Raw genomic sequence first — 25,810 nt, 5'->3', positions numbered from 1 at the left:
TCTTCTTTCTTTCTTCTTTTCTTCCTTTCTTCCTTTCTTCCTTTCTTCCTTTCTTCCTTTCTTCCTTTCTTCCTTTCTTCCTTTCTTCCTTTTTCTTCCTTTTCTTTCCTCTTTCCTTCCTTCCTTCCTTCCTTCCTTCCTTCCTTCCTTCCTTCCTTCCTTCCTTCCTTCCTTCCTTCCTTCCTTCCTTCCTTCCTTCCTTCCTTCCTTCCTTCCTTCCTTTCTTCCTTCCTTCCTTTCTTCCTTTCTTTCTTTCTTTCTTTCTTTCTTTTCTTTCTTTCTTTCTTTCTTTCTTTCTTTCTTTCTTTCTTTCTTTCTTTCTTTCTTTCTTTCTTTCTTTCTTTTTCTTTCTTTCTTTCTTTCTTTCTTTTCTTTCCTCTTTCTTCCTTTCTTCCTTTCTTTTCCTTCCTTTCTTCCTTTCTTCCTTTTTCCTTTCTTCCTTTCTTCCTTTCTTTCCTTTCTTTCTTTCTTTCTTTCTTTCTTTCTTTCTTTCTTTCTTTCTTTCTTTCTTTCTTTCTTTCTTTCTTTCTTTCTTTCTTTCTTTCTTTCTTTCTTTTTCTTTCTTTCTTTCTTTCTTTCTTTCTTTCTTGTTTTTTCTTTTTCTTTTTCTTCTTTCTCTCTCTCTCTCTGTTTCTCTTTCTCTTTTTTCATCTCTTGTTCTTCTTGTTCTTGTTCTTGTTCTTCTTCTTCTTCACGTTCTTTGCTTTCTTCTTCTTCACCTTCTACACCTTCTTTCTACATTAAAACTATATTTTATCATCAAAAGAATTGTTATTTTCAGTTCAGGTTTTATGCTTCAAATGTGATTCAAATATGTTTTCAGTTTCATCTAAGGAAAACTTTTTACTGCATAGCTCTAACAGATGGTAAAAGCTACTACATGTAGAAATGGATAGACTCTCCCAGTTTATCATTATGAAATTCAAAATTCAAATGAAATCTAAGAGCAAGAATGAGATTAAATGGAAAATTCAAGTAGAACATTAAAGAGAACTCCACCTAAAAGATTAGTTTGATTTTAAATTCTAGTCAAGGACTTACTGTTCTCTACTACAGGGTCAGTCACAAATGTCTGGGATACTTTAAGAAAATAGTGGAATAATTCAAAAAGAAGAGACCCACTGGACCAAAGAAATAAATGATTTAAAGGGCAGTAACAAAAGATGAGAGAAAAATATAATATTTTATTGTTCTGATATAATCCCAAAGATTTTTACATGTTATTTTTTAAATAGGATAATTGATCTCTAACCTGAGATCAAAGTTATAACCAACTTTTTCTAGGTAGTCTGGTGAGGCTGAATTATCTACTTTTGACTAAGTCAGCATAGCAGCTTTTGGATCATCATAGCTATGTTTTGGGCTTGCAAACAGCTCATTATTGTGTTTCAGGATATTTGAAATACAAATATCATGTCATAATTTGTTCAGCTTTGTATGCTAAGCCACGGGGAGGATCTTCAAAAAAGTTTATCTTTTTACTTTGAATTATCTGTATTTACTTCTTTCCATGACCAAGGAAGAAAAATTGTATCACGTCAAGGGAAAAAAAGAAAAAAAAGAAAGGAAAAGGAAAAGGAAAAGGAAAAGGAAAAGGAAAAGGAAAAGGAAAAGGAAAAGGAAAAGGAAAAGGAAAAGGAAAAGGAAAAGGAAAAGGAAAAGGAAAAGGAAAAGGAAAAGGAAAAGGAAAGGAAAAGGAAAAGGAAAAGGAAAAAAAGGAAAAGGAAAAGGAGAAAGGGAAAGGGAAAGGGAAAGGGAAAGGGAAAGGGAAAGGGAAAGGGAAAGGGAAAGGGAAAGGGAAAGGGAAAGGGAAAGGGAAAGGGAAAGGGAAAGGGAAAGGGAAAGGGAAAGGGAAAGGGAAAGGGAAAGGGAAAGGGAAAGGGAAAGGGAAAGGGAAAGGGAAAGGGAAAGGGAAAGGGAAAGGGAAAGGGAAAGGGAAAGGGAAAGGGAAAGGGAAAGGGAAAGGGAAAGGGAAAGGGAGGAGAGGAGAGGAGAGGAGAGGAGAGGAGAGGAGAGGAGAGGAGAGGAGAGGAGAGGAGAGGAGAGGAGAGGAGAGGAGAGGAGAGGAGAGGAGAGGAGAGGAGAGGAGAGGAGAGGAGAGGAGAGGAGAGGAGAGGAGAGGAGAGGAGAGGAGAGGAGAGGAGAGGAGAGGAGAGGAGAGGAGAGGAGGGAGAGGGAGGGGAGGGGAGGGGAGGGGAGGGGAGGGGAGGGGAGGGGAGGGGAGGGGAGGGGAGGGAAGGGGAAGGGGAAGGGAAGGGGAAGGGGAAGGGGAAGGGGAAGGGGAAGGGGAAGGGGAAGGGGAAGGGGAAGGGGAAGGGGAAGAAAACAGAAAGTAAAAATTGCTGGATCCTTCAACTTCTGGAACTTGACACTTTAGGGTCAAGTTTGATATAGCAACATTTCTCATAGCATTGTACCAAAACTGCTCAGCAGTAGGTAATGTTAAGTTAGGGTAATGTTAAGAATTATGGCCTCTCACTCCTCTATGATGAAGAAAGTTGGCTTTGTCTCACATGAACATTCTATGTATTTCCCCAACAAGGCTCTTACTCATCTTGGTTGTTTACTGAAAGTTACTCCATTGGGCACAAGACCACAGGGGAATTGAGATATCCTGGCATCTAACCACCTGTGCATTTGCTAAGCCATATGCACTCTGTGATGATGTAACAGCATTGCCTAGCTTCAGTAGCCAGTGCTTGGATACTGTAAACCCAAAGGATTTTCAGAATTGTTTGAATTCAAGCCTCCTACTTTTCCTGTTGAGCATGTTGGCACTTCAGATTTCTTGAAGAAAGAGCATGTAACAACTTGTCTGCTGGCATCAGCCACATGTCCCTATAAAGTACAGACTGATATATAGCATCACACTTGGGCTGAGAGTGCATGCACTCAAAGTGTCTGGACTACAAGAAGACATGCTCTTTGACATGTGCCCTGGGAGCTGAGAAGAGCTTGTCTTCATCCCCTGCTGTAGTCCCAAACTCAGCCAAAGCCTGTGCCTGATCACCTCTGTGCAGCCTATCATTTGTAGAGGTAAGGTGATGTAAACTTAAACTCAAAGCCAAAATATAATTTAGACACAGGAGCTGGGTTTGAAGCTACTTATTCTCTAGCAAAATTTATAACTCTGGGATTAACAGACCCCTAAAATAACTAAAAATTCCCTATAAAGAGATTATTTTAAATAACCATCCTACAATTTGCAAGATTATCAAAGACTTCTTATGGAGTAGTGAGAGAGAGGAAATCCTTTTCTGCCCTAAAACTTTTTCCTGGAAAAAGTTGTCTAAGGCATCTCATTCAGAAATGAAGCCAGAGGTCACGTCTTTTTATTTCAAAGAAAAGGCTCAGTAGCCATGGTCCAAGTGGAGTGGTTGTATAGGCACACCACACTGCATAGACCACAGCTGTTGGGAAGGTAGCAAAGCATCCCTGTTTCTCCTTTCCCACTTCCCAAAATCTGGACTTATGCCAGTTGTTTTACCAGGCTGTGCTTTGAAGGGCCAGCACAGGGCTTGAGAAGTAGGTCTTGATTTCTTTCGCTGACTGAAGTAAGCTCAATTTACATCTCCCAAAGTATCTATAAGCTGACCTGGGACAGTGATGCTGTTGTTTCTTCCTACTGTATCTGTTTCAGTTTTCATGGAGTACTTAACCTTTCAGTGAACCAGTGACTTAGAAAGAGCAAGAGTACAAGTGGGTACAGGAATAAAAATGAAGACAATGCTGTTACCTTGTGCTTGCAATCTGATTTGAGAAATGGGTACTTGCAATTATGTATTGGACTAATAATTCATTTCTCTCAAAAAGGTAGCTTGCCATAATTCCCAAACATTAGAATATTAGTAGGTGTGTCCTAATTGATAAAGTTGTCCTAGGAAAGGCAAATGAATAAATTACATAATCTGAGCAAATTAGAGTTTTTCTGGACTAAGCAATAGATTCCAGTTTAGCATTTAAGCTGTAAATTAAAAGGAAAAAAAAAAAAAAGTCCCTTAATGTGATAAATGAACCAAGTCCTGAAATATTTTAGCATTTAAAAGTTTCATCTGCAAGTTTAGATGTAGATGACTTTTCCTCCTGATTAACTAGTTCCTTCCCTGAAGATATTAGCAAAGAAGTAATGTCAAAGGTTGCAGTTGTTACAGCTGTGAAATGGGATCTTAATTAATTTTTGTTAAATATGTCACTGAGATGTCATATATTTCCCTCTACTATACAAGTCAACTATCTGAGGACTTAGAACTTATTTAAGTACTTAGCTATGTGACAGGTAGCTCTAAAGGGTACAGATAATTACTCCTGTGTGGTATTCCTCTTCTTCAGACCCTTTGAAACTGCTGTAGGATCATTTGGAGGTTGAACTTCGAACTCTTTCTCATGCAAATGCTGTAATTCTCAATTCTGTGTGTAGTTCTGATCCTGAGCTGTCAGAAAACCTTCTTCCAAAGCCAAGTGAAACTGCTACCACCAACTCTGTAGTTTTACATGAAAACATTTAATGATCAAATGCAACAGGATTATTGGTATGGGGAAAAAAGAAAAAAGAAAAAAAAAAGTTAAATAACTTGTCTATTGTTTTGCTTTCTAAATTCTTCCCAGTTGGAGACAAGTCATTGTTTTAAATCACAACCTCATTTGTTTACTTTTAGTTCTTGCCAGTAGTTGTGTAAAGAGACCAGGAATATTGTCTTAATTGTGGAGGGGAGTGACTTACTTGACCACAATATTAAATGCTATTTTCCCTACAATGGCTGTTAGGTTCCTAGTCTTGTATGCCAACTGGAAATTTGGGGTCTTTTTTTTAGTGTCTCAGCTATCATAGTTCCTCCCTGCATGTTTTTTAGAGGTAATGTAAAGCGGAGTAGATGCAGTAACATTTAATAGTGCACCTACAGAATGACAAATTTATTTTATTCTTTGAATTACTGCTATTTACTGCCAGTGCATGGTCCTACTAATCCTAGTTCTTCATTCTACAATAAAAGAATGCCTCGGTATAACTCTAACCACCTATACAAATGAAATCATAAATGTCTTTGTTCTTTGTTATCTGTTTATAGGTCTTGTCAATATTTCCTTTTTTTGCTTCTCACACTCACTAGTTTACTTTTTTCACAACTTTTGCAGCATCTTTACCTTGTTCACATTTGCCTCTAAACAATCAGATGAAACATTTCTACAAGCTGTGTATTTGAAATCCCTCAATGACAGTTAATGTTTTCATTACTTATGTATTCACATTCCTGATGAGGTATTCTACATTCATAACAAATTAAATGAGTGACATAGAGTGTGCAGATATTTGTTTGCTCTTTGACTAGTTACAGAGAAACAGCTTGTACTAGAAAAACAAAATATGTAACTGAATAACTGCAATATTGCCATGCTGGAGGTACCACAGGTTACTGAATTTTGTTCCTGTTGCTGAATGCCATAGCAAAGGTTGTCACTCAGCTATCATTATACCTCCTAATTGGCATTTGTGGAGAAGTTCTTTAAAGAAACTTGCTTTGGACTAATGTTCTATATTTTATACTCCATTTCAGTTAATAATACATGCATGGTCACTTCAGGAAAAGCTAGGTGAAAGTCCTCTTGTGTGTTTTTTGAGCAACCAGAGGATTGTTACCTAACTCCTCTAACGGCTGTCGACCGCTAGCTGGGCTGCAATGGTCTACACCAGGCAGACTGCTCTCTCTAGAAAGTCTGTAACCACCCAGACTGACTGCCTGCTCAAAAATGCGGCAGTTCAGGTCTCTGGATGCAGGGAGTGTCTGAGCCTGTTGCTGCCATCTGAGGGAGGCAGAGAGACTGTGTGTGTGAGGTGCGAGCAGGTGGATGACCTGGTCCGCCCGGTGTCAGAGCTCAGGGAGGAGGTGGAGAGGTTGAGGTCTATCAGGGAGTGTGAGCGGGAGATAGACTGGTGGAGCAACTCCCTGCAGGGCCTGAAGGAGAGGTACCAGGGTGAGACACCCCAAACGGGGGTGGACACCCTGCCCTGTTGGGCAGAGGGAGGGGACCTAGGAGTTAAGGAGGAATGGAGACAGGTCCCTGCTCGACCTCGCAGGAGACGCCCCCCCCCCCCCCCCCCCCCCCCACCAGCCCCACCTTCCCAGGTGCGCGTACACAACAGGTTTGAGGCCCTAGAGTTTGAGAGACCGGTGGGTGAAGGTGAGGTAGAAAGTCTACCCAGGAGGATACCTAGGGCGAGGAGGTCGACTCCACGCCTCAAGACTGCCTCCACCAAGAAAGACAGAAGGGTAATTGTTGTAGGCGACTCCCTTCTCCGGGGGTCAGAGGGCCCTATTTGTCAGCCTGACCCTACCCATAGGGAAGTCTGCTGCCTCCCTGGGGCCAGGGTCAGGGATGCTGCCAGAAAGCTTCCCAACCTGGTTCGCCCCTCTGACTACTATCCACTTTTGATAGTCCAGGCTGGCAGTGATAATATTGATGAGAGTAGCCTGAAGGCTATCAAACGGGACTTTAGGGGACTGGGACGGTTAGTGGATGGAGCAGGAGTACAGGTGGTGTTTTCGTCCATCCCTACAACAGCAGGGAGGGGTACCGAGAGGACACGGAAAGCTCACCTGATTAACACGTGGCTCAGAGGCTGGTGCCAACACAGAAATTTTGGTTTTTTTGACCATGGGGCGCTTTACTCGGTACCCGGCCTGATGGCCGCAGAAGGGTCCCTGTCTCTAAGGGGAAAACGGATCCTAGCCCAGGAGCTGGCAGGGCTCGTTGAGAGGGCTTTAAACTAGGAAAGAAGGGGGACGGGGCTGAAATAAGGCTTGTTGGAGCTGTGTCAGGGGGAACAATGGCAAGGCCAGGGGAGAAGGCAATGGCCTGACTGAAGTGCATCTACACTAATGCACGCAGCATGGGTAACAAACAAGAGGAGCTGGAAGCCATCGTGCAGCGGGAAGGCTATGACTTGGTTGCCATCACGGAAACATGGTGGGACCACTCTCATGACTGGAGTGCTGCAATGTCTGGCTATAGGCTCTTCAGAAGGGACAGGCAGCACAGAAGGGGTGGTGGTGTGGCTTTCTACATTAGAGAGTGTTTTGATGTTGTGGAACTTGAGGCTGGGAATGATAAGGTTGAGTCTGTGTGGGTTAGGATCAGTGGGAAGGCCAACAAGGCAAGCATCCTGGGGGGGGTCTGTTATAGACCGCCAAACCAGGATGAGGAGATGGATGAGGAGTTCTACAGGCAGCTGGCAGAAGTTGCAAAATCATCAGCACTTGTTCTCGTGGGGGACTTCAACTTCCCAGACATATCCTGGAAGCACAACACAGCCCAGAGAAAACAGTCTAGGAGGTTTCTGGAGAGTGTGGAAGATAGCTTCCTGACGCAGCTGGTTAGAGAGCCTACCAGGGGAGGTGCCCCAGTAGACCTTCTGTTCACAAACAGTGACAGACTGGTGGGAGATGTGGTGGTCGTGAGCTGTCTTGGGCAGAGTGACCATGAAATGGTAGAATTCTCTATTCTTGGCGAAGTCAGGAAGGGGACCAGTAAAACTGCTGTATTGGACTTCCGGAGGGCTGACTTTGAGCTGTTCAGGACACTGGTTGGCAGAGTCCCTTGGGAGGTGGTTCTGAAGTGCAGAAGAGTCCAGGAAGGCTGGGCACTCTTCAAGAAGGAAATCTTAATGGCTCAGGAGCGGTCTGTACCCACATGCCCAAAGACGAGCTGGCGCGGAAGAAGACTGGCCTGACTGAACAGAGAGTTGTGGTTCGAGCTTAGGAGAAAAAAGAGGGTTTATAATCTTTGGAAAAGAGGGCGGGCCACTCACGAGGACTATAAGGCTGTTGTGAGGCTGTGCAGGGACAAAATTAGAAGGGCCAAAGCTCATCTGGAGATCAATCTGGCTACTGCTGTTAAAGATAACAAAAAATGTTTTTACAAATACATCAACACCAAAAGGAGGACTAAGGAGAATCTCCATCCTTTACTGGATATGGGGGGAAACTTAGTTACAAGGGATGAGGAAAAAGCTGAGGTGCTTAATACCTTCTTTGCCTCAGTCTTTAGCGGCAAAACCAGTTGTTCTCTGGATACCCAGTACCCTGAGCTGGTGGAAGGGGATGGGGAGCAGGATGTGGCCCTCGCTATCCACGAGGAAATGGTTGGCGACCTGCTACAGCACTTGGATGTATGCAAGTCGATGGGGCTGGATGGGATCCACCCGAGGGTACTGAGCGAACTGGCGGAGCTGGCCAAGCCGCTTTCCATCATTTATCGGCAGTCCTGGCTATAAGGGGAGGTCCCAGTCGACTGGCGGCTAGCAAACGTGACGCCCATCTACAAGAAGGGTCGGAGGGTAGACCCTGGGAACTATAGGCCTGTTAGTTTGACCTCAGTGCCAGGGAAGATCATGGAGCAGATTATCTTGAGGGTCATCACGCGTCACTTACAGGGCAACCAGGCGATCAGGCCCAGTCAGCATGGGTTTATGAAGGGCAGGTCCTGCTTGACAAACCTGATCTCCTTCTATGACAAAGTGACACGCTTAGTGGATGAGGGAAAGGCTGTGGATGTGGTCTAGCTTGACTTCAGTAAGGCTTTTGACACCGTTTCCCACAGCATTCTCCTCAAAAAAACGGCTGCTCGGGGCTTGGACTGGCGTACGCTTCGTTGGGTTAAAAACTGGCTTGATAGCCGGGCCTAAAGAGTTGTGGTGAATGGACTCAAATCCAGTTGGAGGCCGGTCACTAGTGGAGTCCCCCAGGGCTCAGTACTGGGGCCAGTCCTCTTCAACATCTTTATCGATGATCTGGATGAGGGGATTGAGTGCACCCTCAGTAAGTTTGCAGATGACACCAAGTTAGGTGCATGTGTCGATCTGCTCGTGGGTAGGAAGGCTCTGCAGGAGGATCTGGATAGGCTGGACCGATGGGCTGAGGTCAACTGTATGAAGTTCAACAAGGCCAAGTGCCGGGTCCTGCACCTGGGGCGCAACAACCCCAAGCAGAGCTACAGGCTGGGAGATGAGTGGTTGGAAAGCTGCCTGGCAGAGAAGGACCTGGGAGTACTGGTTGATAGTCGGCTGAATATAAGCCAGCAGTGTGCTCAGGTGGCCAAGAAGGCCAACAGCATCCTGGCTTATATTAGAAGCAGTGTGGCCAGCAGGTCTAGGGAAGTGATTGTCCCCCTGTACTCGGCTCTGGTGAGGCTGCACCTTGAGTACTGTGTTCAGTTTTGGGCCCCTCAGTACAAGAAGGACATGGAGGTGCTCGAGAGAGTCCAGAGAAGGGCAACAAGGCTGGTGAGGGGTCTGGAGAACAAGTCTTACGAGGAGCGGCTGAGGGAGCTGGGATTGTTCAGCCTGGAGAAGAGGAGGCTCAGGGGCGACCTTGTCGCTCTCTATAGGTACCTTAAAGGAGGCTGTAGCGAGGTAGGGGTTGGTCTATTCTCCCACGTGCCTGGTGACAGGACAAGGGGGAATGGGCTAAAGTTGCCCCAGGGGAGGTTTAGGTTGGATGTTAAGAAGAACTTCTTTACTGAAAGGGTTGTTAGGCATTGGAATGGGCTGCCCAGGGAAGTGGTTGAGTCACCATCCCTGGAGGTTTAGATGTAGCCCTTAGTGATATGGTTTCATGGAGGACTTGTTAGTATTAGGTCAGAGGTTGGACTGGGTGATCTTGGAGGTCTCTTCCAACCTAGACGATTCTGTGATTCTGTGATTTTTAATCTAAGTCCACAAATGAACATTATGAAACATTCTCGTTCTTCCTAAACAGTACCCTCAGATGCTCCAAGAAAGAATTTTCCAGATTGGAGCGTAGTTGGTCTTTGTGAGTGCTCATGAGGAAGCTAGTAGCCAAATACCTTTTTTGCAATTTTTTTTTTTCTCTCTATTGCTTTCTTTGCTCTGGTTGCCTGTTATTGCTCCTCACCTTTTGCCATTCAGTCCTTGACTGGAGTTCTTACCGACTTTTGTACAACTGTAAAAATGAGGAATTGTATCATCTCCCCCATCTTCTTGCTGTATATGTTTTAACATAGAGGTTTAATTTTTGGAACTCATAACTTTTTCTGTGGCAGCAGTTCTAGCCTTCAGATCCACAATGACAAGATTTGTAAAATGAGGTGAGTGATATTGCTATATACTGTTTCCACAGACAGAGAACAAAAACCGCAACATATGTAGGGCAAAAAATGCAGATATCCATAAAGGTGCTTGCTCTTCACATTGCTCTGGAAAGCAAATCCTTCATTCCTACTGTGCAGGAAAACAGGGTCAACAAACCCATTCATGACAGAATAGTATTAAGAAAAATCTGCACTTTACAAGTATATGGCAGTACAATTATTTCCAAAAGGCAAAGAGCAGATTCATGGTGAATATTAAGCTTACATGAGGTAACTTAGATTAGACAGAAAAAGAGGACCCAGGATCCAAAAAAGAAAAATTTTAAAAGAAAAGCCAAAAAAAAAAAAGGGGGCTACTGTGAAAATAAATCTTGGGAGAGTAGGGAGAGTAGGGGGGTGAGAAAGAAAGGCCACAGAGAGAGGTAAAGGTGATGCAAGTATTAAACAGGGTTCTTTTCTATTCAGACTTCTAAACTGTCTACTGACATAGAAAAGTAACTCACTCACTGATAAACAGCAATAAGCTTCCCTTTGTTCCTTCCCTCACAATCATACTTAGCTTGTTTTTTTTCTATCAGTTCTGAAGGATGTCTATAGTTCATCAGCTTTTTTACAGATGTTATTTGTCTTTTTTTTTTCCTTTCGATAGGAATCTGAAAAATGTGATTGTTTATGGACATACCATTGTGAGGGGAGAGGGAGTCATATCTAGTTGTCTGGATTTATTTTAACAAGACCTGTGTTTGGTAACCCAAATTTCAAAAGAAATTTGAAAATATGGTTAGTTTGACATTGTTTCTTGTGCATTTTTTTTGTTTGTTTAGTTGGTTGGTTTGTTTGGTTTTGTTTTTCTTCAGTTCACATTGCCTGCAGAATTTTATCTCTTTCTCCTAACAAATTATTAAGACAGGTAACACTGAACTTCCCAAATAAGCTGCCTGACTGTCAAGTGACTGTCTTCATTGACGCAGTACACAAGCAAATACATGCTATAGAATTGGCATCCAAATAACCAGACAAGCTGTCCCTATTGACAACTGCTCCTGCCTCAGCATATGTATTGTCTTCTTGGATTATCCCATCTGCAGCTGCTTCAGCTCTGATGCCACATCATCATTTTACTTGCTCCAACAGTTTCTCTTCAACAGCTAAACTCCATCCTTCATGAACTGCATCTCAATGTCTGTGCCGGAACAAGCCCTTCAGCTGCTTATGGTTCCTCCTCTACTGACACCAGGCAACATCTTTCAGAGATGCCAGACTGATCTAGCATATCATTGTGATTATTTTTTTAAAGATCACTGCATGTGAAACTGTAACATAATGATGCCCTTCAATATGGAATAGTAGAGAGAGCAGAGAAATTAATTTCTTATTAAGAAGCTTTAAAATATGGCTTGTGCCAGTAAGCTTGAAAATGCAGTCTTTGAGGAATAGTATGTGAATTTGGGAGCCAGCAGCACACTCAGAATTTAGAAAGGAAGGAACAGCAGTGGTAAAACCCTTAAAAATGTTTCAGTAAAATCATAACAGAATAGAATATCCCAGAAGCCGTGGTTGGCGGAAGATCACATGGATGCAGATGTAAATGAGAGAATGCAGCAGCATGCGGAGCAGCTGACTGAAGGCATGGCTCGGCTGCTGCACGACATGGAGGAGAGGAGCCAGGAGCAGAGCGGGGTGGCCCTGGGAGCCCTGCTCTTCACTGCCTTGCAGCAGTGGCAGCTCTGGACCTTTACTGACCTCCTTGTCCTGCTCCTTGGGCTCTGCCGGTGGCTCAGGAAAAGGAGCCGTGGGCCAGGCAGCAGCAGCAAGCAGGGCAGCTCCACAAGGAAGAAGAAGGATAAGGATGGTGTAGAAGACGACAGAGACACCGATGCCACCTGGGATCTGGGCAGGGTTTGGGCCAATCACACCCAATGGCCGGTGCTGTACATGGCTGACAAGTACAAGGTGATGGAGGAGCTGGTGGAGGAGCTTCTTGGTGCCTGCCAAAGACTCTCCAGGAAATCTCTCTTCAAGCCACAGCTGCAGCCGGCCATCGGCGTGGGCTGCATCTACGAAGGCTGGAGTGCCCGGCAGGACAGCGTCCTCTATCACCTGCTCGTGCCCCTGAGGCCTCTCCCCAGGCACGCCTTCCACCCGGAGCTGGGCGTCACAGGGGAGACGCCAGCGAGGAACCCTGGCCTGCGCATGGAGCTGGAGTGCACCTGCGCGAGGGAGCGGCTGGTGGGTGACATGCTGTGCTTCCTCCACCACCCCGAGGACGATCTGAGGAGAAGACAGGAACCCAGCCTGCTACGCACCCTCTGCACCGGCTCCTACCTGGATGTGGAGGAAACCACCCGCTGGTTCCAGGCCTTGGTGAAAGCAGCCTGGGAGCTTCTGCCGCAGTCGCGCCACTGCCGCCTGACAGTGCTGCCTTCCCGCTGCTCCTGCAAGCTCAAGCTGGCCAACGCCTCCGAGAGCACCCTCTCCATTGAGGTCACGCTTGGGGTGCAGCTAGACAACTCGGACACCTTCCTGAGCCTGGAGTAGCCACAGCCAGCTTCACCAGCAGCACAGCACCGCCAAAGAGCTGCGCTGTGGCAGAGACACATTCTGTCGGGCACACGGCCAGACATGCCCAACCCCACAGCTTCCACCTCAAACATCTGCAGACCTGCGCCCGTATGCTGGTGAGCAAAGGCTTTTCCCCCCATGCCCTGAAGACGGCTGTGATTCACCACCTGACAGCCACAGCCCTCGCAAGCCTGGCAAAGGAAAGATTGCCCCCTGCGCCTGGATGACCTCCTGTGGTGCCTCTGCTGCTGCCTGGGAAAGAAACACCTCGACCACTTCCTCTTAGGCAATGAGAGGGTGCCCGAGGAGATGGATGCTGTCGTCTCCGGCCTCCCAAACAGCTGGACTGGTCAACCTCTTCCAGGCAGTGACCACCCAAACTCTTGTAGAGCGTCCATTCCCTCCAGGAGCTTCAGCCTATGCACTGATGTCAATAAATTGCTTGTGTGAACAAATGCTCTGACCGTGTCTGCGAAGCACTTTGTGGGGGAACATGGGCACAGGGTGCTGAGCGCACTGCTGCCACAGAATTGGAAAGTGTTTTCCAAAACACAGAACTGGCTGAGGTTGGAAGGGACCTCTGGAGGTCACTTGGTCCACTCACCCTGCTCAGACAAGGCCACCTGGAGTAGACTGCCCAAGACCTGTTAATTACAGGCCTGTCAGTCTCACTTCAGTGCCAAGTGAAATGATGGAGATTATTCTGAGAGCTACTGAAAAACACTTGAGAGTTGTTATAGTAGTCATCGGTCATAGCCAACATGGGTTTATGAGGGGAAAGTCCTGTTTAACCAGCTTAATTTCATTTTATGACAAGGTTACCCATTTAGTTCATGAAGGGAAGCCAGTTAATGTCATTTTTGGATTTCAGCATAGCTTTTGATATTGCTTCTCACAGTATCCATCCGGACAGACAAAAGGTCCAGCATACAGCTAGACAAGTACATAGTAGATGAGTGAGCAATTGGATGAAGGTCAGGCTCAAAGGGTTATGGTAAGTAGGGTTACACCATGCTGGTGGCCAGTCACCCAGAGCTCCATTTTAGGGCCAGTTCTCTTCAATGTTTTCCAAAATGATCTGGGTACAGGACTTGAATTCACACTAAGTAAGTTTGTAGATGATTCTAAATTAGGAGGAGCTGTTGACCTCCTCGAGGATAGAGAGGCCTTGCAGAAAGATTTTGACAGACTAGAGGGCTGGGCAATCATCAGCTGTGTGAAGTTTAACAAAAGCAAGTGCCAGATTCTGCACCTGGGAAGAGGTAATCCTGAATATACGTACAGAGTGGGGGATGAGAGGTTGGAGAGCAGCCCCGTGGAGAGGGATCTGGGTCGACAGCAAGTTGAATAAAAGTCAGCAGCGTGCCCTGGCAGCCAGAAGAGCCAAGCGCACCCTGGGCTGCATGAAGCCCAGCACAGCCAGTCCGGGCAAGTGATTGTCCCGCTGCATTCTGTGCTGCTGCGGCCTCACCTCGAGTGCTGCGTGCAGTTTTGGGTGCCACAATATAAGGAGGATACAGACCTACTGGAGAGAGTGTCCAAAGGAGGGCCGTGAAAACGGTGGAGGGTCTAGAGGGGAAAGCTTATGAGGAGCAGGTGGAAAGCTTATGAGGAGCAGGTGAAGTCCCTTGGTTTGTTCAGCCCACAGCAGAGCAGGCTGAGGGGAGGCCTCATGGCAGCCTGCAGCTACCTCATGAGGGGAGTGGAGGGGCAGGCGCTGAGCTCTGCTCTCTGGGGACGGCGACAGGACCCGAGGGAATGGCATGGAGCTGGGACAGGGGAGGGTCAGGCTGGGTGTTAGGAAAAGGCTCTTCACCAAGAGGGTGGTCGGGCACTGGAACAGACTCCCCAGGGCAGTGATCATGGCACCGAGCCTGACAGAGTTCAAGAAGTGTTTGAACAACGCTCGCAGACACATGCTCTGATTTTTGGGTGGTCCTGTGTGGAGCCAGGAGTTGGACTTGAGGATCCTTATGGGTCCCTTCCTACTCAGGATAGTCTATGAATCTATGATTCTTGATAAATGTACTGCATCTTAAGTGTGGTGATTAATATCTTCTAGGGTCCTTATGGTGACTCATAACTGGTTTTGCAACTGTATTTCTTCATCCAAACTAACAGTATGCCAACTTCTAGGGGTGGGAACTGGAAAGCAGAAAATTGTTCTATATTTGATTTTTCCATTTTTACTGTTTACCTAAGTGTAAGAAACAAAGTCAGTTGATCTAAGATCAGATTAGCACCTGATTCCAGAAACTTTTTCCTACTTGAAAAAAGGAGTTTGATGATGTACTTCAGTTCGTATGGAATTGCAATGTTGATTCCCAGCAATGAAAAGTGAGCCTTCCATAATTACAAAGCAGAGAAATTTAGATATAAGTGGATATTTCTGAGACCTTCAGATCTGAGCTTTTTTCCTCTGTGCATGAGTGCTTATGTTCATATTTATTTTGTATGATCCCATCCTTCACTCTTGTTTCCCCTCAACCTGTGGTTTATTCAAAGTAGCAGCTCTCTGTTCTCGTTCACCTAAATTGTGAATGTGTTTTGTTGTACTAAATCATCTGCGGTGATATGTGATACTTTGAGATATAGAATCTATGTCTGAAATTCCATTTTTATTTAATGCAGTTTTCTGTTTCCATTGTGAGCCTGTGATAATTCCAGTTGTCTGCTTACTTGGAAGTCTCATAAAAGTAATATATGACTTAAAAGAGTTATCCTTTTGGAGGGAATTTTGGAGGGAAATCTGCCAAATAAATTGAAGCATTATTGTAATAACTTCTCAGTTATTCAAATGAAGTGTCCTTAGGAACTTCATTAAAGTGGTTAGAGGAAGTAAAATGACAGATTTCCAGGTGTTTTATGTAGGTGACAAACATCTGTTCAGGAAAAAAGTGTAAAATTAGAACTCTTAGAAATCTTAGTTGACTGACTTGGACTTTTGACACAGACTCACTGACGTTTTCTTTAAAGATCAGTACTGAAATCACAGTATCTTGTCATGACGTGTACACTGCAAGCTGATATAACCACATTCATCTTCAGGCAGCATAGTACAAGCATGTAAACAAAACATGTTTGATCTTTGTGCTGTTTTATTCTTTAACAAAATATCATGGGTTTCAAACTGATTTTTTTATATAACCTAGAATAAAATTAAAAATAAAGATAAAATAAAGAGGCAGTTCATACTTTTTTGCTCTCTGAGTTGCAGCTTTAATCCCCAAAAGGCAAGGTTCTCATACCTAACTACCTGCATAAACTGACTGTATGCCGAATATTGCTACTGATTTCAACATATCTTGCTTAAATCTGATGATATTTGTGTGTATTTGGGACTAGATTTAACTCATTAAATATCTAATCTAACTTATAAAAAAAGAATGCTCTATGATTATTTTTTTTTCAGCAATGTACATGTATAGATTTTGCTTCCTTGCAAGGTATGCATTAATGTAATTAACTTTGATAAATCTGAGTGGTTTCTATATACATAGATCTCAAAGTTCAGGTTCTTCAGTTACAGCAGCTTAAGCTTTGCATGAAATAACTTCATATAATTCAGGTCTTAGTGTGGAGTGATCACTAGAAACTATTTTTATTTTGTGCATTCATATGGTTTGTTTTTTGAAGAAATATCAAGGGAGAACATGAAATGTTCTTGTTCTGTGGCATGCAAATGGGGGCTATGCAAGTAAAAGTTTAATATGTATGTGTTTACAGTGAGAAAATTCTGATATGTTTGAAATTGACAGAAATTTCCATAGCTTTACAGATTTGGCCCATAAAGCAGGCGAAGAAGAGACACAAAAAGCTTTGGTGAATTTATTTTTTATGTTGAGATTATGCCATCTAGGAAAACCATCCACAATTCACTCTGCTTTACAATTAAAATACGTTTATATGTGACATATGTTTGACTTACTGTTATAGCAGTAATCATAATTCTTAAATTTTGACTGGTGTGCATTCAAATTCCTAACAAAGGTCATGATGTTGCACTGATGTACTTATTCACACAAGTAATTCCTTTGTCTTTCTGAAAAAAAATAAATAATTAAATTAATTGCATCATAGTTACTTACCTGGGTAGCTGTTGCTTTATTGGTTCCATAGGAATCCAAATTTTGTATATAAGCTCCTTAACAAGACACCAGAAGACCACATCTATATGTCCTTACTTAACATATAAATTCACAAAGCCCAGCCTAATATACCTACCTATCAGTTTGGATCAAAATTGGTAACACAACAGTGAATAAGTAGAGCTGAGAAGGAGATCAGTTTTTCAATTTTATTGGAAATTTCCTGAAGACAAAAATGTGATAGTACCTTGAAATAAACAACAACAACAACAACAACAAAGATTTTAAAATTTCATCTCACTTTTAAGCTCTTTACTCCTTTTTTAAAAAAAAGATCTTTGTTTTTCATAAATTTATAAAACTTTATAGTAATAAATCAACAAGCTACTTTCTAAAAATGAGGAAAAAAATCAGCATGATTGAAATGTTTTTTTTTTCCTTTTGAAATCAGCACATTTTTCTGAACACTTCAATTTGGCAAAACACCACTTCATAGAGAAAAAATGATGTTCCAGAAAAAAAACAAAACGTGAGAGCTGAAAGGGTTGAAAATAAATTTTTAGTGAGTTTTTAAGTGGGCTGTGAGAGATCCTAAGAAGACATGCATGATGAATATTAGGAGACAGAAAGGGAAATATCCAAGAAATGATTTCAATGTTTTATGCACTCCAAGTATTTTATTTATTTATTTATTTTCGATTACAGTGATTCTGCTTGGGGCATTGCACCTACTGCCATCCACACCAGTAGTACAGTCTCATGCTATATTTGCACTACCATTTGTAGCAGCATTTTGATACCCAGTTGTGCTCCTTTGCCAAGCCTCATGTCTATACTTATGTAGACAGTGGGGAAATTAGAAAGATTAGAATTTTCCTACTTTTTCACTGTCAACTCTGAGAGAGCAAAAAAGACATCCAAAGCAAGCACCCAGTCACAAACCTCAGAACAATCAAGGAAAAAAACTCAATAGCCACCATCCTTCCTTTGAAGCCTAGCTGCTAGGACCATTCAGACATACGCCCACTGCTGTGAGAGAGACTGTGAGTAAAAACAATTTTCTTTTGAAATAAAATTGCTTTCACTTCCAGAGAGTTGCATATGGAGCTTTGCTACGCTGTTGCTACACCACCACTATTCTACTGGCCTGTGAAATGTTGAAGGCCAAAGAACGGGTCCTCAGCAGTCACTTCCTTCTGGCCCTAGAGCATGTAAAATGTGTGGATGCCTCTGTATTAGACACTGCAAAGTAGTCCACTTCTGCTTGGCACAGAGGTCTGAATCCACTGAAAGCTGAGTAACTTCACGCTGAGCTACTAATGCCTAAATCCCACGAGAACATGCACTTTAAGCACCTCTTTGCTCATAGAGCAGAACTGCAAAAAAAACATCTAGCGTTGAAAAAAGAGACAGTAGTTGCATTTCCTTTACCTTTTTAATATAACAACAGATCAGTTAGAGCAGTAACTCCAATGTTAATGGAATGAGCTTCCTTGTCTTGCATTCAATATTCTGCTTTGACAGCCATATACTAAGTTTAAATTTTTGTTTTTGTTGACAAAATTAGCACACTAAGAGAAGGAAGAAAAAAGTAAATATTCATGAATTCATCTGGAATGGTGGCGCTTTCTAGTTCCCCTGAGATCCAGTAATAGTATTTGTATTTTATTCATAGGTTACTTAGTACAAAATCTTCAAAAGGCACTGGAGCAGAGAATTAAACCTTGGAGAACTTCTTGATATCCTTACCCATAGCTTTCTGACCCCAAGTGCACTCTATCCATTCTGGAAAAATGACAGCAAGAGAATCTGTCTTTTCTACAAAACCTAGAATGGCAGACAGGGTAAGGCATTTGCAGGTTGGAAACGGGGGGATGCCTCCATCAAGGCAGAAAACTTAAATCAGATCTCCCGTATAAAGGCTGAGTTGTTATGAAAAAATGAATTAAGAAGGATACCTAAGGAAACATTATTTCTGTAGACAGATTTTGACTGATAACACAGTCCTTTGCTAGGCTGTGGAAGAAAGGCTTGGCTGCCTTTCTCTGAGCAACAGACTCAGAATGATGAAATCTTAATGCTTGAGAAAAACAACACTTAACTTGTTCCACTTTTCACAGTGTTACCTATAACTTAAAATGCCAGCCCAGTGTGCTGGCAATACTGACTGCCTGGACTGGAACCTTGAAATCCATAGTTGGAGTACAGTTCTTCTCAATATGTGAATACACATAAGAAATGGGAACTCATTATTCAGCAGATCTTCTGTCTGCATGCATTCAGTTGCAGCTGCTTATTCTTGAGACAAAAGTGATGTTAAGGGGTTTTGTGGCTTTTTTTTTTTTTTCCTTGCTGCTGCTTTTTCTTAAGACAATGACAAAGCTGAATTCTGTCTCAACTTATGTACTGTGCAGCATTGCTGGTCACGTTCAAGATGAACCTAACAGGAACTGAAGGGAAGCTGATTCTGTTCCACAGGGTCCTTTCATACATGAAAAACCTGAAGTTAGTCTTGCTTCGGATTCTGAATAGAGAAACTTGCAGGATTTGTTTAAAAGGCATCTTTAGCTTTATTAATGGCATTTGTGCACAGAGCTTGTTTACCTCCCAGTGCTCTTCACATTGAATGCTGAAAAACAAAATGATTTTTTAATGAAGAAAAGTTTTAAATTAAAAATTTACTTGAAAGACACCTCTACAGAAGCTGCAAAAACCTCTAAGCATGCTTAATCCCTACATCTTCTTCAGCTGGGTGAACAAGACCTCAAATTAGGGTCCCAACTCATTCCTTTCCTAGACTTCATATAGATTTGAACAGCAATCAATAATCCAATTTACATCTCAGCCAACACCTTTTGTGACTACAGCTTCCCATCAGGCCTGTATTTATTTTAGCCCTGTATCTCCTGAGAGCTGTTTGCACCATCTTGATATCCTAGGAGTACCAACAGATTGTGTGGGCTGCCAGGAGGAGGTAGGACCTTGCTACTTTGCAGGGCTTGGGCTCTGGCCAGTGGGGTGGCTGGCCAGAGAAGCCCGACCAACCACCTGGTGTTGGTTCTGCTCTGCAGATTTTGTAGCTCTTTTTACACTCTGCTCAGCTGTAATTGACAGTTCTGTCATCGTTTCTTCACCATCTTTGAGTGTATTGTTACAGTTGAATACGTACTATAGTTTGGGAAGAATTCTTGCTCGTCACAGCTGTCGTTTTCCTCTTCTTTGGTTCTTCTTGTTCCTTTTTCCTACGCTTTTAGTAGTGTAAGTCATGCTGCTTATATTGCATATGCATTGACAGATTTTTTGACTGACATGCAAATTAATTCAGAGGAAGGAAAAAAGAACATTTTTGTTCCTGACACTTCTTTATTTTTATCTTTTCATGCCATCTTTGACAGGCTTTAAAATCTTATTCATATTTTAAAAGTAACTTTAAATAAAGAGCAATTTGTTATATCAGAAGTGTGTTACTACTGCATCTTGCTATCTAATTTGTTCAAGTCTATGCTAAGAAAAGCTCAGAATGATATGATTCTGACACTAAACAAAATGCCTGTAGTTCTGGTAAATATTACTTTTTTTTTTTTTTAATCTGCTTGAGGGATTTTTTTAAATGACCCTGGGAATTTTCTGTGGTGCCCTTTAGCATGCTCCTTCAGTATTGCACAGGCAGAGCCCTGAGAAATATCTGCAGTTTATAAAATTGAATAGGATGGTCTCAGAAAGGGCCATTACTAAGAGCAGAAAACTCATTCCCATTAACTAAAAATAATGGCAAGCAGACTTGTCATAGTATCAGTGCCTGATACATAAGACTCTTGCATTTTAAACCTTACTTATTGGCTTTCAGATGATTGTTTCATTCTTTCATTTTTCTGGATCTACTGGTGTCCTGCTAATTTTACTTTCTTTAAGGAAACAAAGAGTTTATTTACTTTTCCCTTTTTATATTTACTTACATAGGAATTAAAATTACCTGTCTACTTCCACCTCCCCGAGATCTATGGCCTTGGAATAATTCTGCAAATCCTGAAGAAATAGAAAAACAATTTTATAGAGAGGAAATTGACTTCATGTGTATGCTAGGTGAATTTTAATCTTATTTTTTGCTTTTGCCGAAAGATCACAAGTCTCAAGCAGACTGGTGACTTCAATTTTTCCTCCTTTGGTAGAAAAGTTTTGAATTTTCTGTTTCTTCTTTCCTGCTGTATCAAGGTCACCTCCAGTACTGCGTATTGAATACCCATTGTTGTCCATCCCAAGAATCCAAAGGTATTGCAGGAATTTCTGTACTATGTGTAAGTGGTTTTCAGGGGTGAAAACGCTGTCTATGGATTGGAGATTAATGTCTGTGAGGAAAAGAGAGATCAGTGACAGTAAAAGAATACATGGGACTGGGAACCTGGGTACTGAAAAAATGCAACACTTGGAGAGAAGTTATAGGAAAGAAAAAAAAGTAGAAGGTTAATTCTAGTTCTTTATTGTCATTGCTCTTGCTTTTTTTTCCCCCTATTTTCCCTTAAAAACATTTTCTTCTAAGAAAGAATACTCCCTAATACAGAAATATGTCACAGTCATTTTGGCAGGAAGCTCTCTCTTTACAGTATTTTTTTTTCTTTAGAATAACACACGATTTGATGCAAAATACTCCTATTAACTGATTTGTTTTTCTTCTAGCACAGGTTTTTCAGTCCTTTGTGTTCTCTTGGGTAGTGCCTTGCATTTTTCTAAAAGCTGTGTTAGTTAGTGTATGCGATGCTCTTAGCTAGAAATGAAAACTCATACAAACAGTCTGAAGCATGAGTTTTCTTTACAATTGGTATACTTCAAAATTCTTTGCACTTCACAAGCTTAGTTGTGCTTGATTTGTGTTCCTGAACAAACAAGGGAGGAGGAGCAGCTTTGGAAAATGTAGCCTTTATGGAGCCAACAACAGAACCGTCTTCTTTTTTTAATCTATTTTTCACCCTGAGCTCATGGAGACAGGGTTTCTTGGAGAGTTTTAGTGTCCGTATGTCACAAGATGTAAGACTTAAAAAATGAAAACTGGGCAGAATAGTGACTGTGGTTAGCAATTAGTCAATGAATAACTGTCTCATTGGTGGCTTATGTAGAATAATACTTTCTTGCAACGTGCAAAACAGGAATATGAATTTAATCCTCTTATTTTGAATACTGGTTAATAAGTGCTTTAGAATAATCTTACAGTGACAGTCTCGTGTATCCATAATGAGTGTGCATAATGAAAAAACACTAAACTTTATCACCCTGTAGAGTTTTGTTTTTGCTTTCTACCACTGAACTTCTTTGAATTTTAGAGAAGCAATAGACTATTCCCTACTGAGTTTCCCCTGATGCTGATATTGTGATTTCAAGTAAACCTCCAGATAACACTACAGTTATGCTAAACAGGTACTAAATTACTTGGGGTTAGAGCCAAGTATGTAGTGATTTTAAGAAAAGCTAAAAACAAAGGTTTGGGGTTAAATGTAGAAAGTCCAAGTCCAAACCTCCTGTAACTGAGCTTGTGAACAATGTGCTGATTAGCTTGCTTGCTTGAAAGCACTTTTTTTTTTTTTAATGGACATAAGAATTAAGTTTTTTCTTTTCCCCTCAGGAAACTTATAAAACTGAACTTTATTACTAACCTACCTCCACCTCAGAAAGCTTAGTTTTGCATTATTCATGTGAAAACTACTTGCTATGGACAGATCACAATTCCTGCCTTGTTCATTTGTCTGACTTCTCTCTTTCCCTGTAGTTGTGTGCATGTAATTCATCATTGGTTACCTTATTTCTGAAGTCCACAGAGGTGAATAACTTTTTAAACACTTTGACAAAGTTGTGCCTTTCTCTTTCTTGTCGTCTTCTAGGCAATTTCCCTTAAGGCTGACCTTTCTACCTCTAGGGCATTTTGGAAAACCTGGGAAGGAGAAGAGGTGGCTGTTTTCAGATGATCATGTGTTTTTCTGAGCCAGACCCTCTTAGCACGCCACTTGGCACTTCACACCACCTCATCCCCTGCCCCAGGTTTGGGAGAAGCTTTGAAAAATGAGTATATCATACTTGAAACAGAGTCAACCATTCAAGCTGCTGTTGTGGGCTTTGTTGCTTTGTTTCCTTTCTCTGTTGAGATCAGCCATGCAACCCGTCTGCCATTGATTTCAGCTGCACAACACTGGAAGCGGAATTTCATCTTCAAGCAAACTGCTAAGGAAATGAGAGGGGCGAACCCACTCCAGAAATCTTTTCATACCAAGGTTTCTGAGACAAATGCTGAGAATTTTCTGCCTTAAATGAACATTCTGGTTGAATCCTTGGAAAAGAGCACAAACTGTCAGGCTATTTTACAGCTAGTATTTGGCTAGACTCAGTAAGTGAAACACCCTTCTCAACGGTGAAGAGGTAATCCTGAGAAACTGTGCTTGGAAGAGTGCTGTTGGTGGAAAACCCTACTGGGTGTAGTGGTTTATCTTTCTATTAAGATATGTTTCAGCCTTGTTTCTCTGGGGCTTAGGGGACATGCCCATTAGCACCCAGCAGTGCAAAAGTTTTCTTTAACTCTTTCTGATTATGATTCTGTTATGTTAAGAGCTCCTCAGCAGATGAGGCCATTGCAGATTTCCAGGATGTCTTTCTTAATTCTGAATTCTACTCTGAATATCAGTTCAATACGCAGAATATGGGGGGAATTATTTCTTTTCAATAAAAGTTATCAAATACTCTATCACTGAATTGTGCTAGAAGATTACTGGTAAATCATAATTTTTCCGTGCAGCTGATGGAAGAAATAAATCCATCTAAGCACATCAAAGCAAAGTATTTATGGCTCCCTTAAATAGCCTTTCTAACTCATATTTCCTTTATAAATCAGTCTTGCTTGTGACCTTGGCAATACATCAGCACTACAAAAATATCTAAATTGCTTTTTGCCAACTCAAGCTGAGGTTCTTTTAACTTGCCATTGCCTTCAATTTCTTTAAATATCACAGGAAATGTCCTCTCTGATTAAATACAGTTTAAACACTACAAAATGTTTTAGGAAAAAAAAATCTAAGTAAATCTAAGTATATTGTTAGATGATACCTTCATATCACCAATCTGAATTTTTACTACCGTCTATGAACTTGACCACAACATACTGTAAATATCTGTTGACATGTAATTTCAAAGAAGTTTGGTTTCAAGTTTGTAGTTATAAATTCCTTTTAAATTCTTTATAAAACTATTACATTTTGAAATGTCCTTCTTTGAAGCTAGGATAGATCCCCTGTGGGAATTTCCTTGCACATCACTGGAGGCTTTTTGTCCCCATGCCATAATGCCAAGAAAACTAGACCTCTTTTTGTTCCTTACTTCTTTTGAGCCTAACCTAAACTGCCTGCTGTTTCTTTTGAAAGTTCATCATGCTTCCATTGACACAAGCCCTGACCCAAATGCATATTGCAGCTTGTCTTCTGCCTTGTAGTTTCTCTGGCACAGAAAGCACAACTGTCATAATCTTTTAGCCTTTATTGATGTCAATATATTGATGTTAACAAAAGATCATGCTAGGAGATTTTGGTCTGTTTTAATTTTATCTAGACACTGTCCAGCCATGGTACAACATATGTTGATGACAAAACAGATCTTTGGTGTTTCAGGATGGAGCACTGATAAAAACAAACAAACAAAAGCTAACAAGGAAAAACCAAGCTCAAGTACCCTTTGGGTGGATTGGGTAACTTGTGTGAAAGGAATTCAGATTTAAGAGGAAAACTGGTATCATTACATTCTTATGACAGTAATCTTTTTTTCCTTTTTTTTTTTTAGCAAGTTAATGAATGAAATTTCCTCAGAGCTAGAAATTTTACTTGAACCTGGTTCTGCAAGCAGCTAAGAATCCAGTTTCATCAAAATCTCTGGAGATGTTTATTACTAAAATCTCAGAACATTCCACCCACAGTGAGTAACCAATTCACGTGACTGCTGGAATAATATGAATAATACCTAAGAAATAAAAATGTACATGAGGAAAACCAACCATCCAAAGAGACAGCAAATGAGAGGTTAAAAATAATGTCAGACTCAAAACTGAAAGCCTAACATTCTTGAAGGCTACAGCAGTATTTCTTAAATTCAGTACTTGGCTTTCTAAAAACAACAACAACAGAAAAAAAACACTAATGTTTATTTATATTGTTGGGGAAGAGAATCATGGAGATAATTTAGATGCAATGAATCCAACATTTGCAATAAAACAGCATGCCTACACAAACTCTGTATGATAACAGCTTCCCCTGAGAAAAGAGGAAGGCACTGTCAGAGACCCCATGCCTTCTGATCACCAAGAGCTCCTAGCCCCTGCTGGAGGTGGTCACCTCCCCAGAGAAAGAGGGCAGGCTGGGATGCTGCTTTTATGCGGTGAAGAAATGTTAGTTGCTTGCTGCCCAAGGGGTCAAGGAAGTGAGTATTGTGGTTAACCCTTGGAAGCTCACGGAATTGCCTCAAAACCTGTCTGGTCTCCTGCCTTGTCTTCCCCCAGCTATCAAGGTGAGCTAAATTATAATCATGGTGAATCTGTCTTTATTCTGTCTGCAAGTATTAAAAACAAGCTGATTCTGTGGTTACCTGCTTAATTAAAGGTCAGTGCAACTTTATAGCCCTGAGAAATGTACTCCTGATTTACAGGAAAACATAAAAGTCAGAAGAAAATTGGGCCATGTAATTTAAAGATCATTATTGCCATTCACTTTGAAATAATACTTCCACGTTGGAGCTGAAGTTACATTATTCATTGTGATTTGTACTTTTAGAAATAGGAGATGGACAACAATTTTTTCAGGCCTCAACCTTTGGCTAGACTGAGTTATGGTTAACTGTTATAAACGGAGTATTAATGTAAAGAAAGAAAAAGATGGCAACAAATTAGAAGTAGAGATCTGCCAGCAAAACATTCTATTCCAAACAAGAAGAGAAAATTTATGAAGGGGAGAAAAATGTTAGACTGATTAATTTCATTATAATGAGGCACTCTGTTTAAAACAAAAAATATATTTTTTAAAAACAAGAGAAAATAT

General features: G+C 41.7%; 1 protein-coding gene and 1 long non-coding RNA gene across 3 annotated transcripts; both read left to right on the top strand.

The window, feature by feature from the left end:
- Positions 1 to 11,587: 11,587 nt before the first annotated feature.
- LOC125184993 (inositol 1,4,5-trisphosphate receptor-interacting protein-like 1) lies at positions 11,588 to 12,642 on the top strand. Its single transcript, XM_048080847.2, has one exon. It carries the CDS (start codon positions 11,677 to 11,679, stop codon positions 12,640 to 12,642), a length of 966 nt encoding a protein of 321 aa, XP_047936804.2. The 5' UTR covers positions 11,588 to 11,676.
- Positions 12,643 to 19,554: 6,912 nt separating this feature from the next.
- On the top strand, positions 19,555 to 23,177 carry LOC106037340 (uncharacterized). 2 transcript variants are annotated; one of them, XR_007169739.2, is made up of 4 exons: positions 19,555 to 19,728; positions 20,715 to 20,837; positions 20,967 to 21,023; positions 22,920 to 23,177. It is a non-coding gene; the product is annotated as an uncharacterized lncRNA (long non-coding RNA). The 2 variants fall into 2 exon arrangements; XR_001207962.3 differs by having other exon boundaries at positions 22,625 to 23,177.
- Positions 23,178 to 25,810: the final 2,633 nt, after the last annotated feature.

Source organism: Anser cygnoides, chromosome 1 (assembly GCF_040182565.1).
Source record: "Anser cygnoides isolate HZ-2024a breed goose chromosome 1, Taihu_goose_T2T_genome, whole genome shotgun sequence".
Taxonomy (NCBI): Eukaryota; Metazoa; Chordata; class Aves; order Anseriformes; family Anatidae; genus Anser; species Anser cygnoides.
The sequence above is the reverse complement of the archived record's forward strand: the minus strand, read 5'-3'. Positions and strand labels throughout refer to the sequence as shown.

Excerpts from the sequence above, each read along its gene's own strand:
- LOC125184993 (XM_048080847.2), top strand. The coding sequence starts at position 11,677 with ATGGATGCAGATGTAAATGAGAGAATGCAGCAGCATGCGGAGCAGCTG.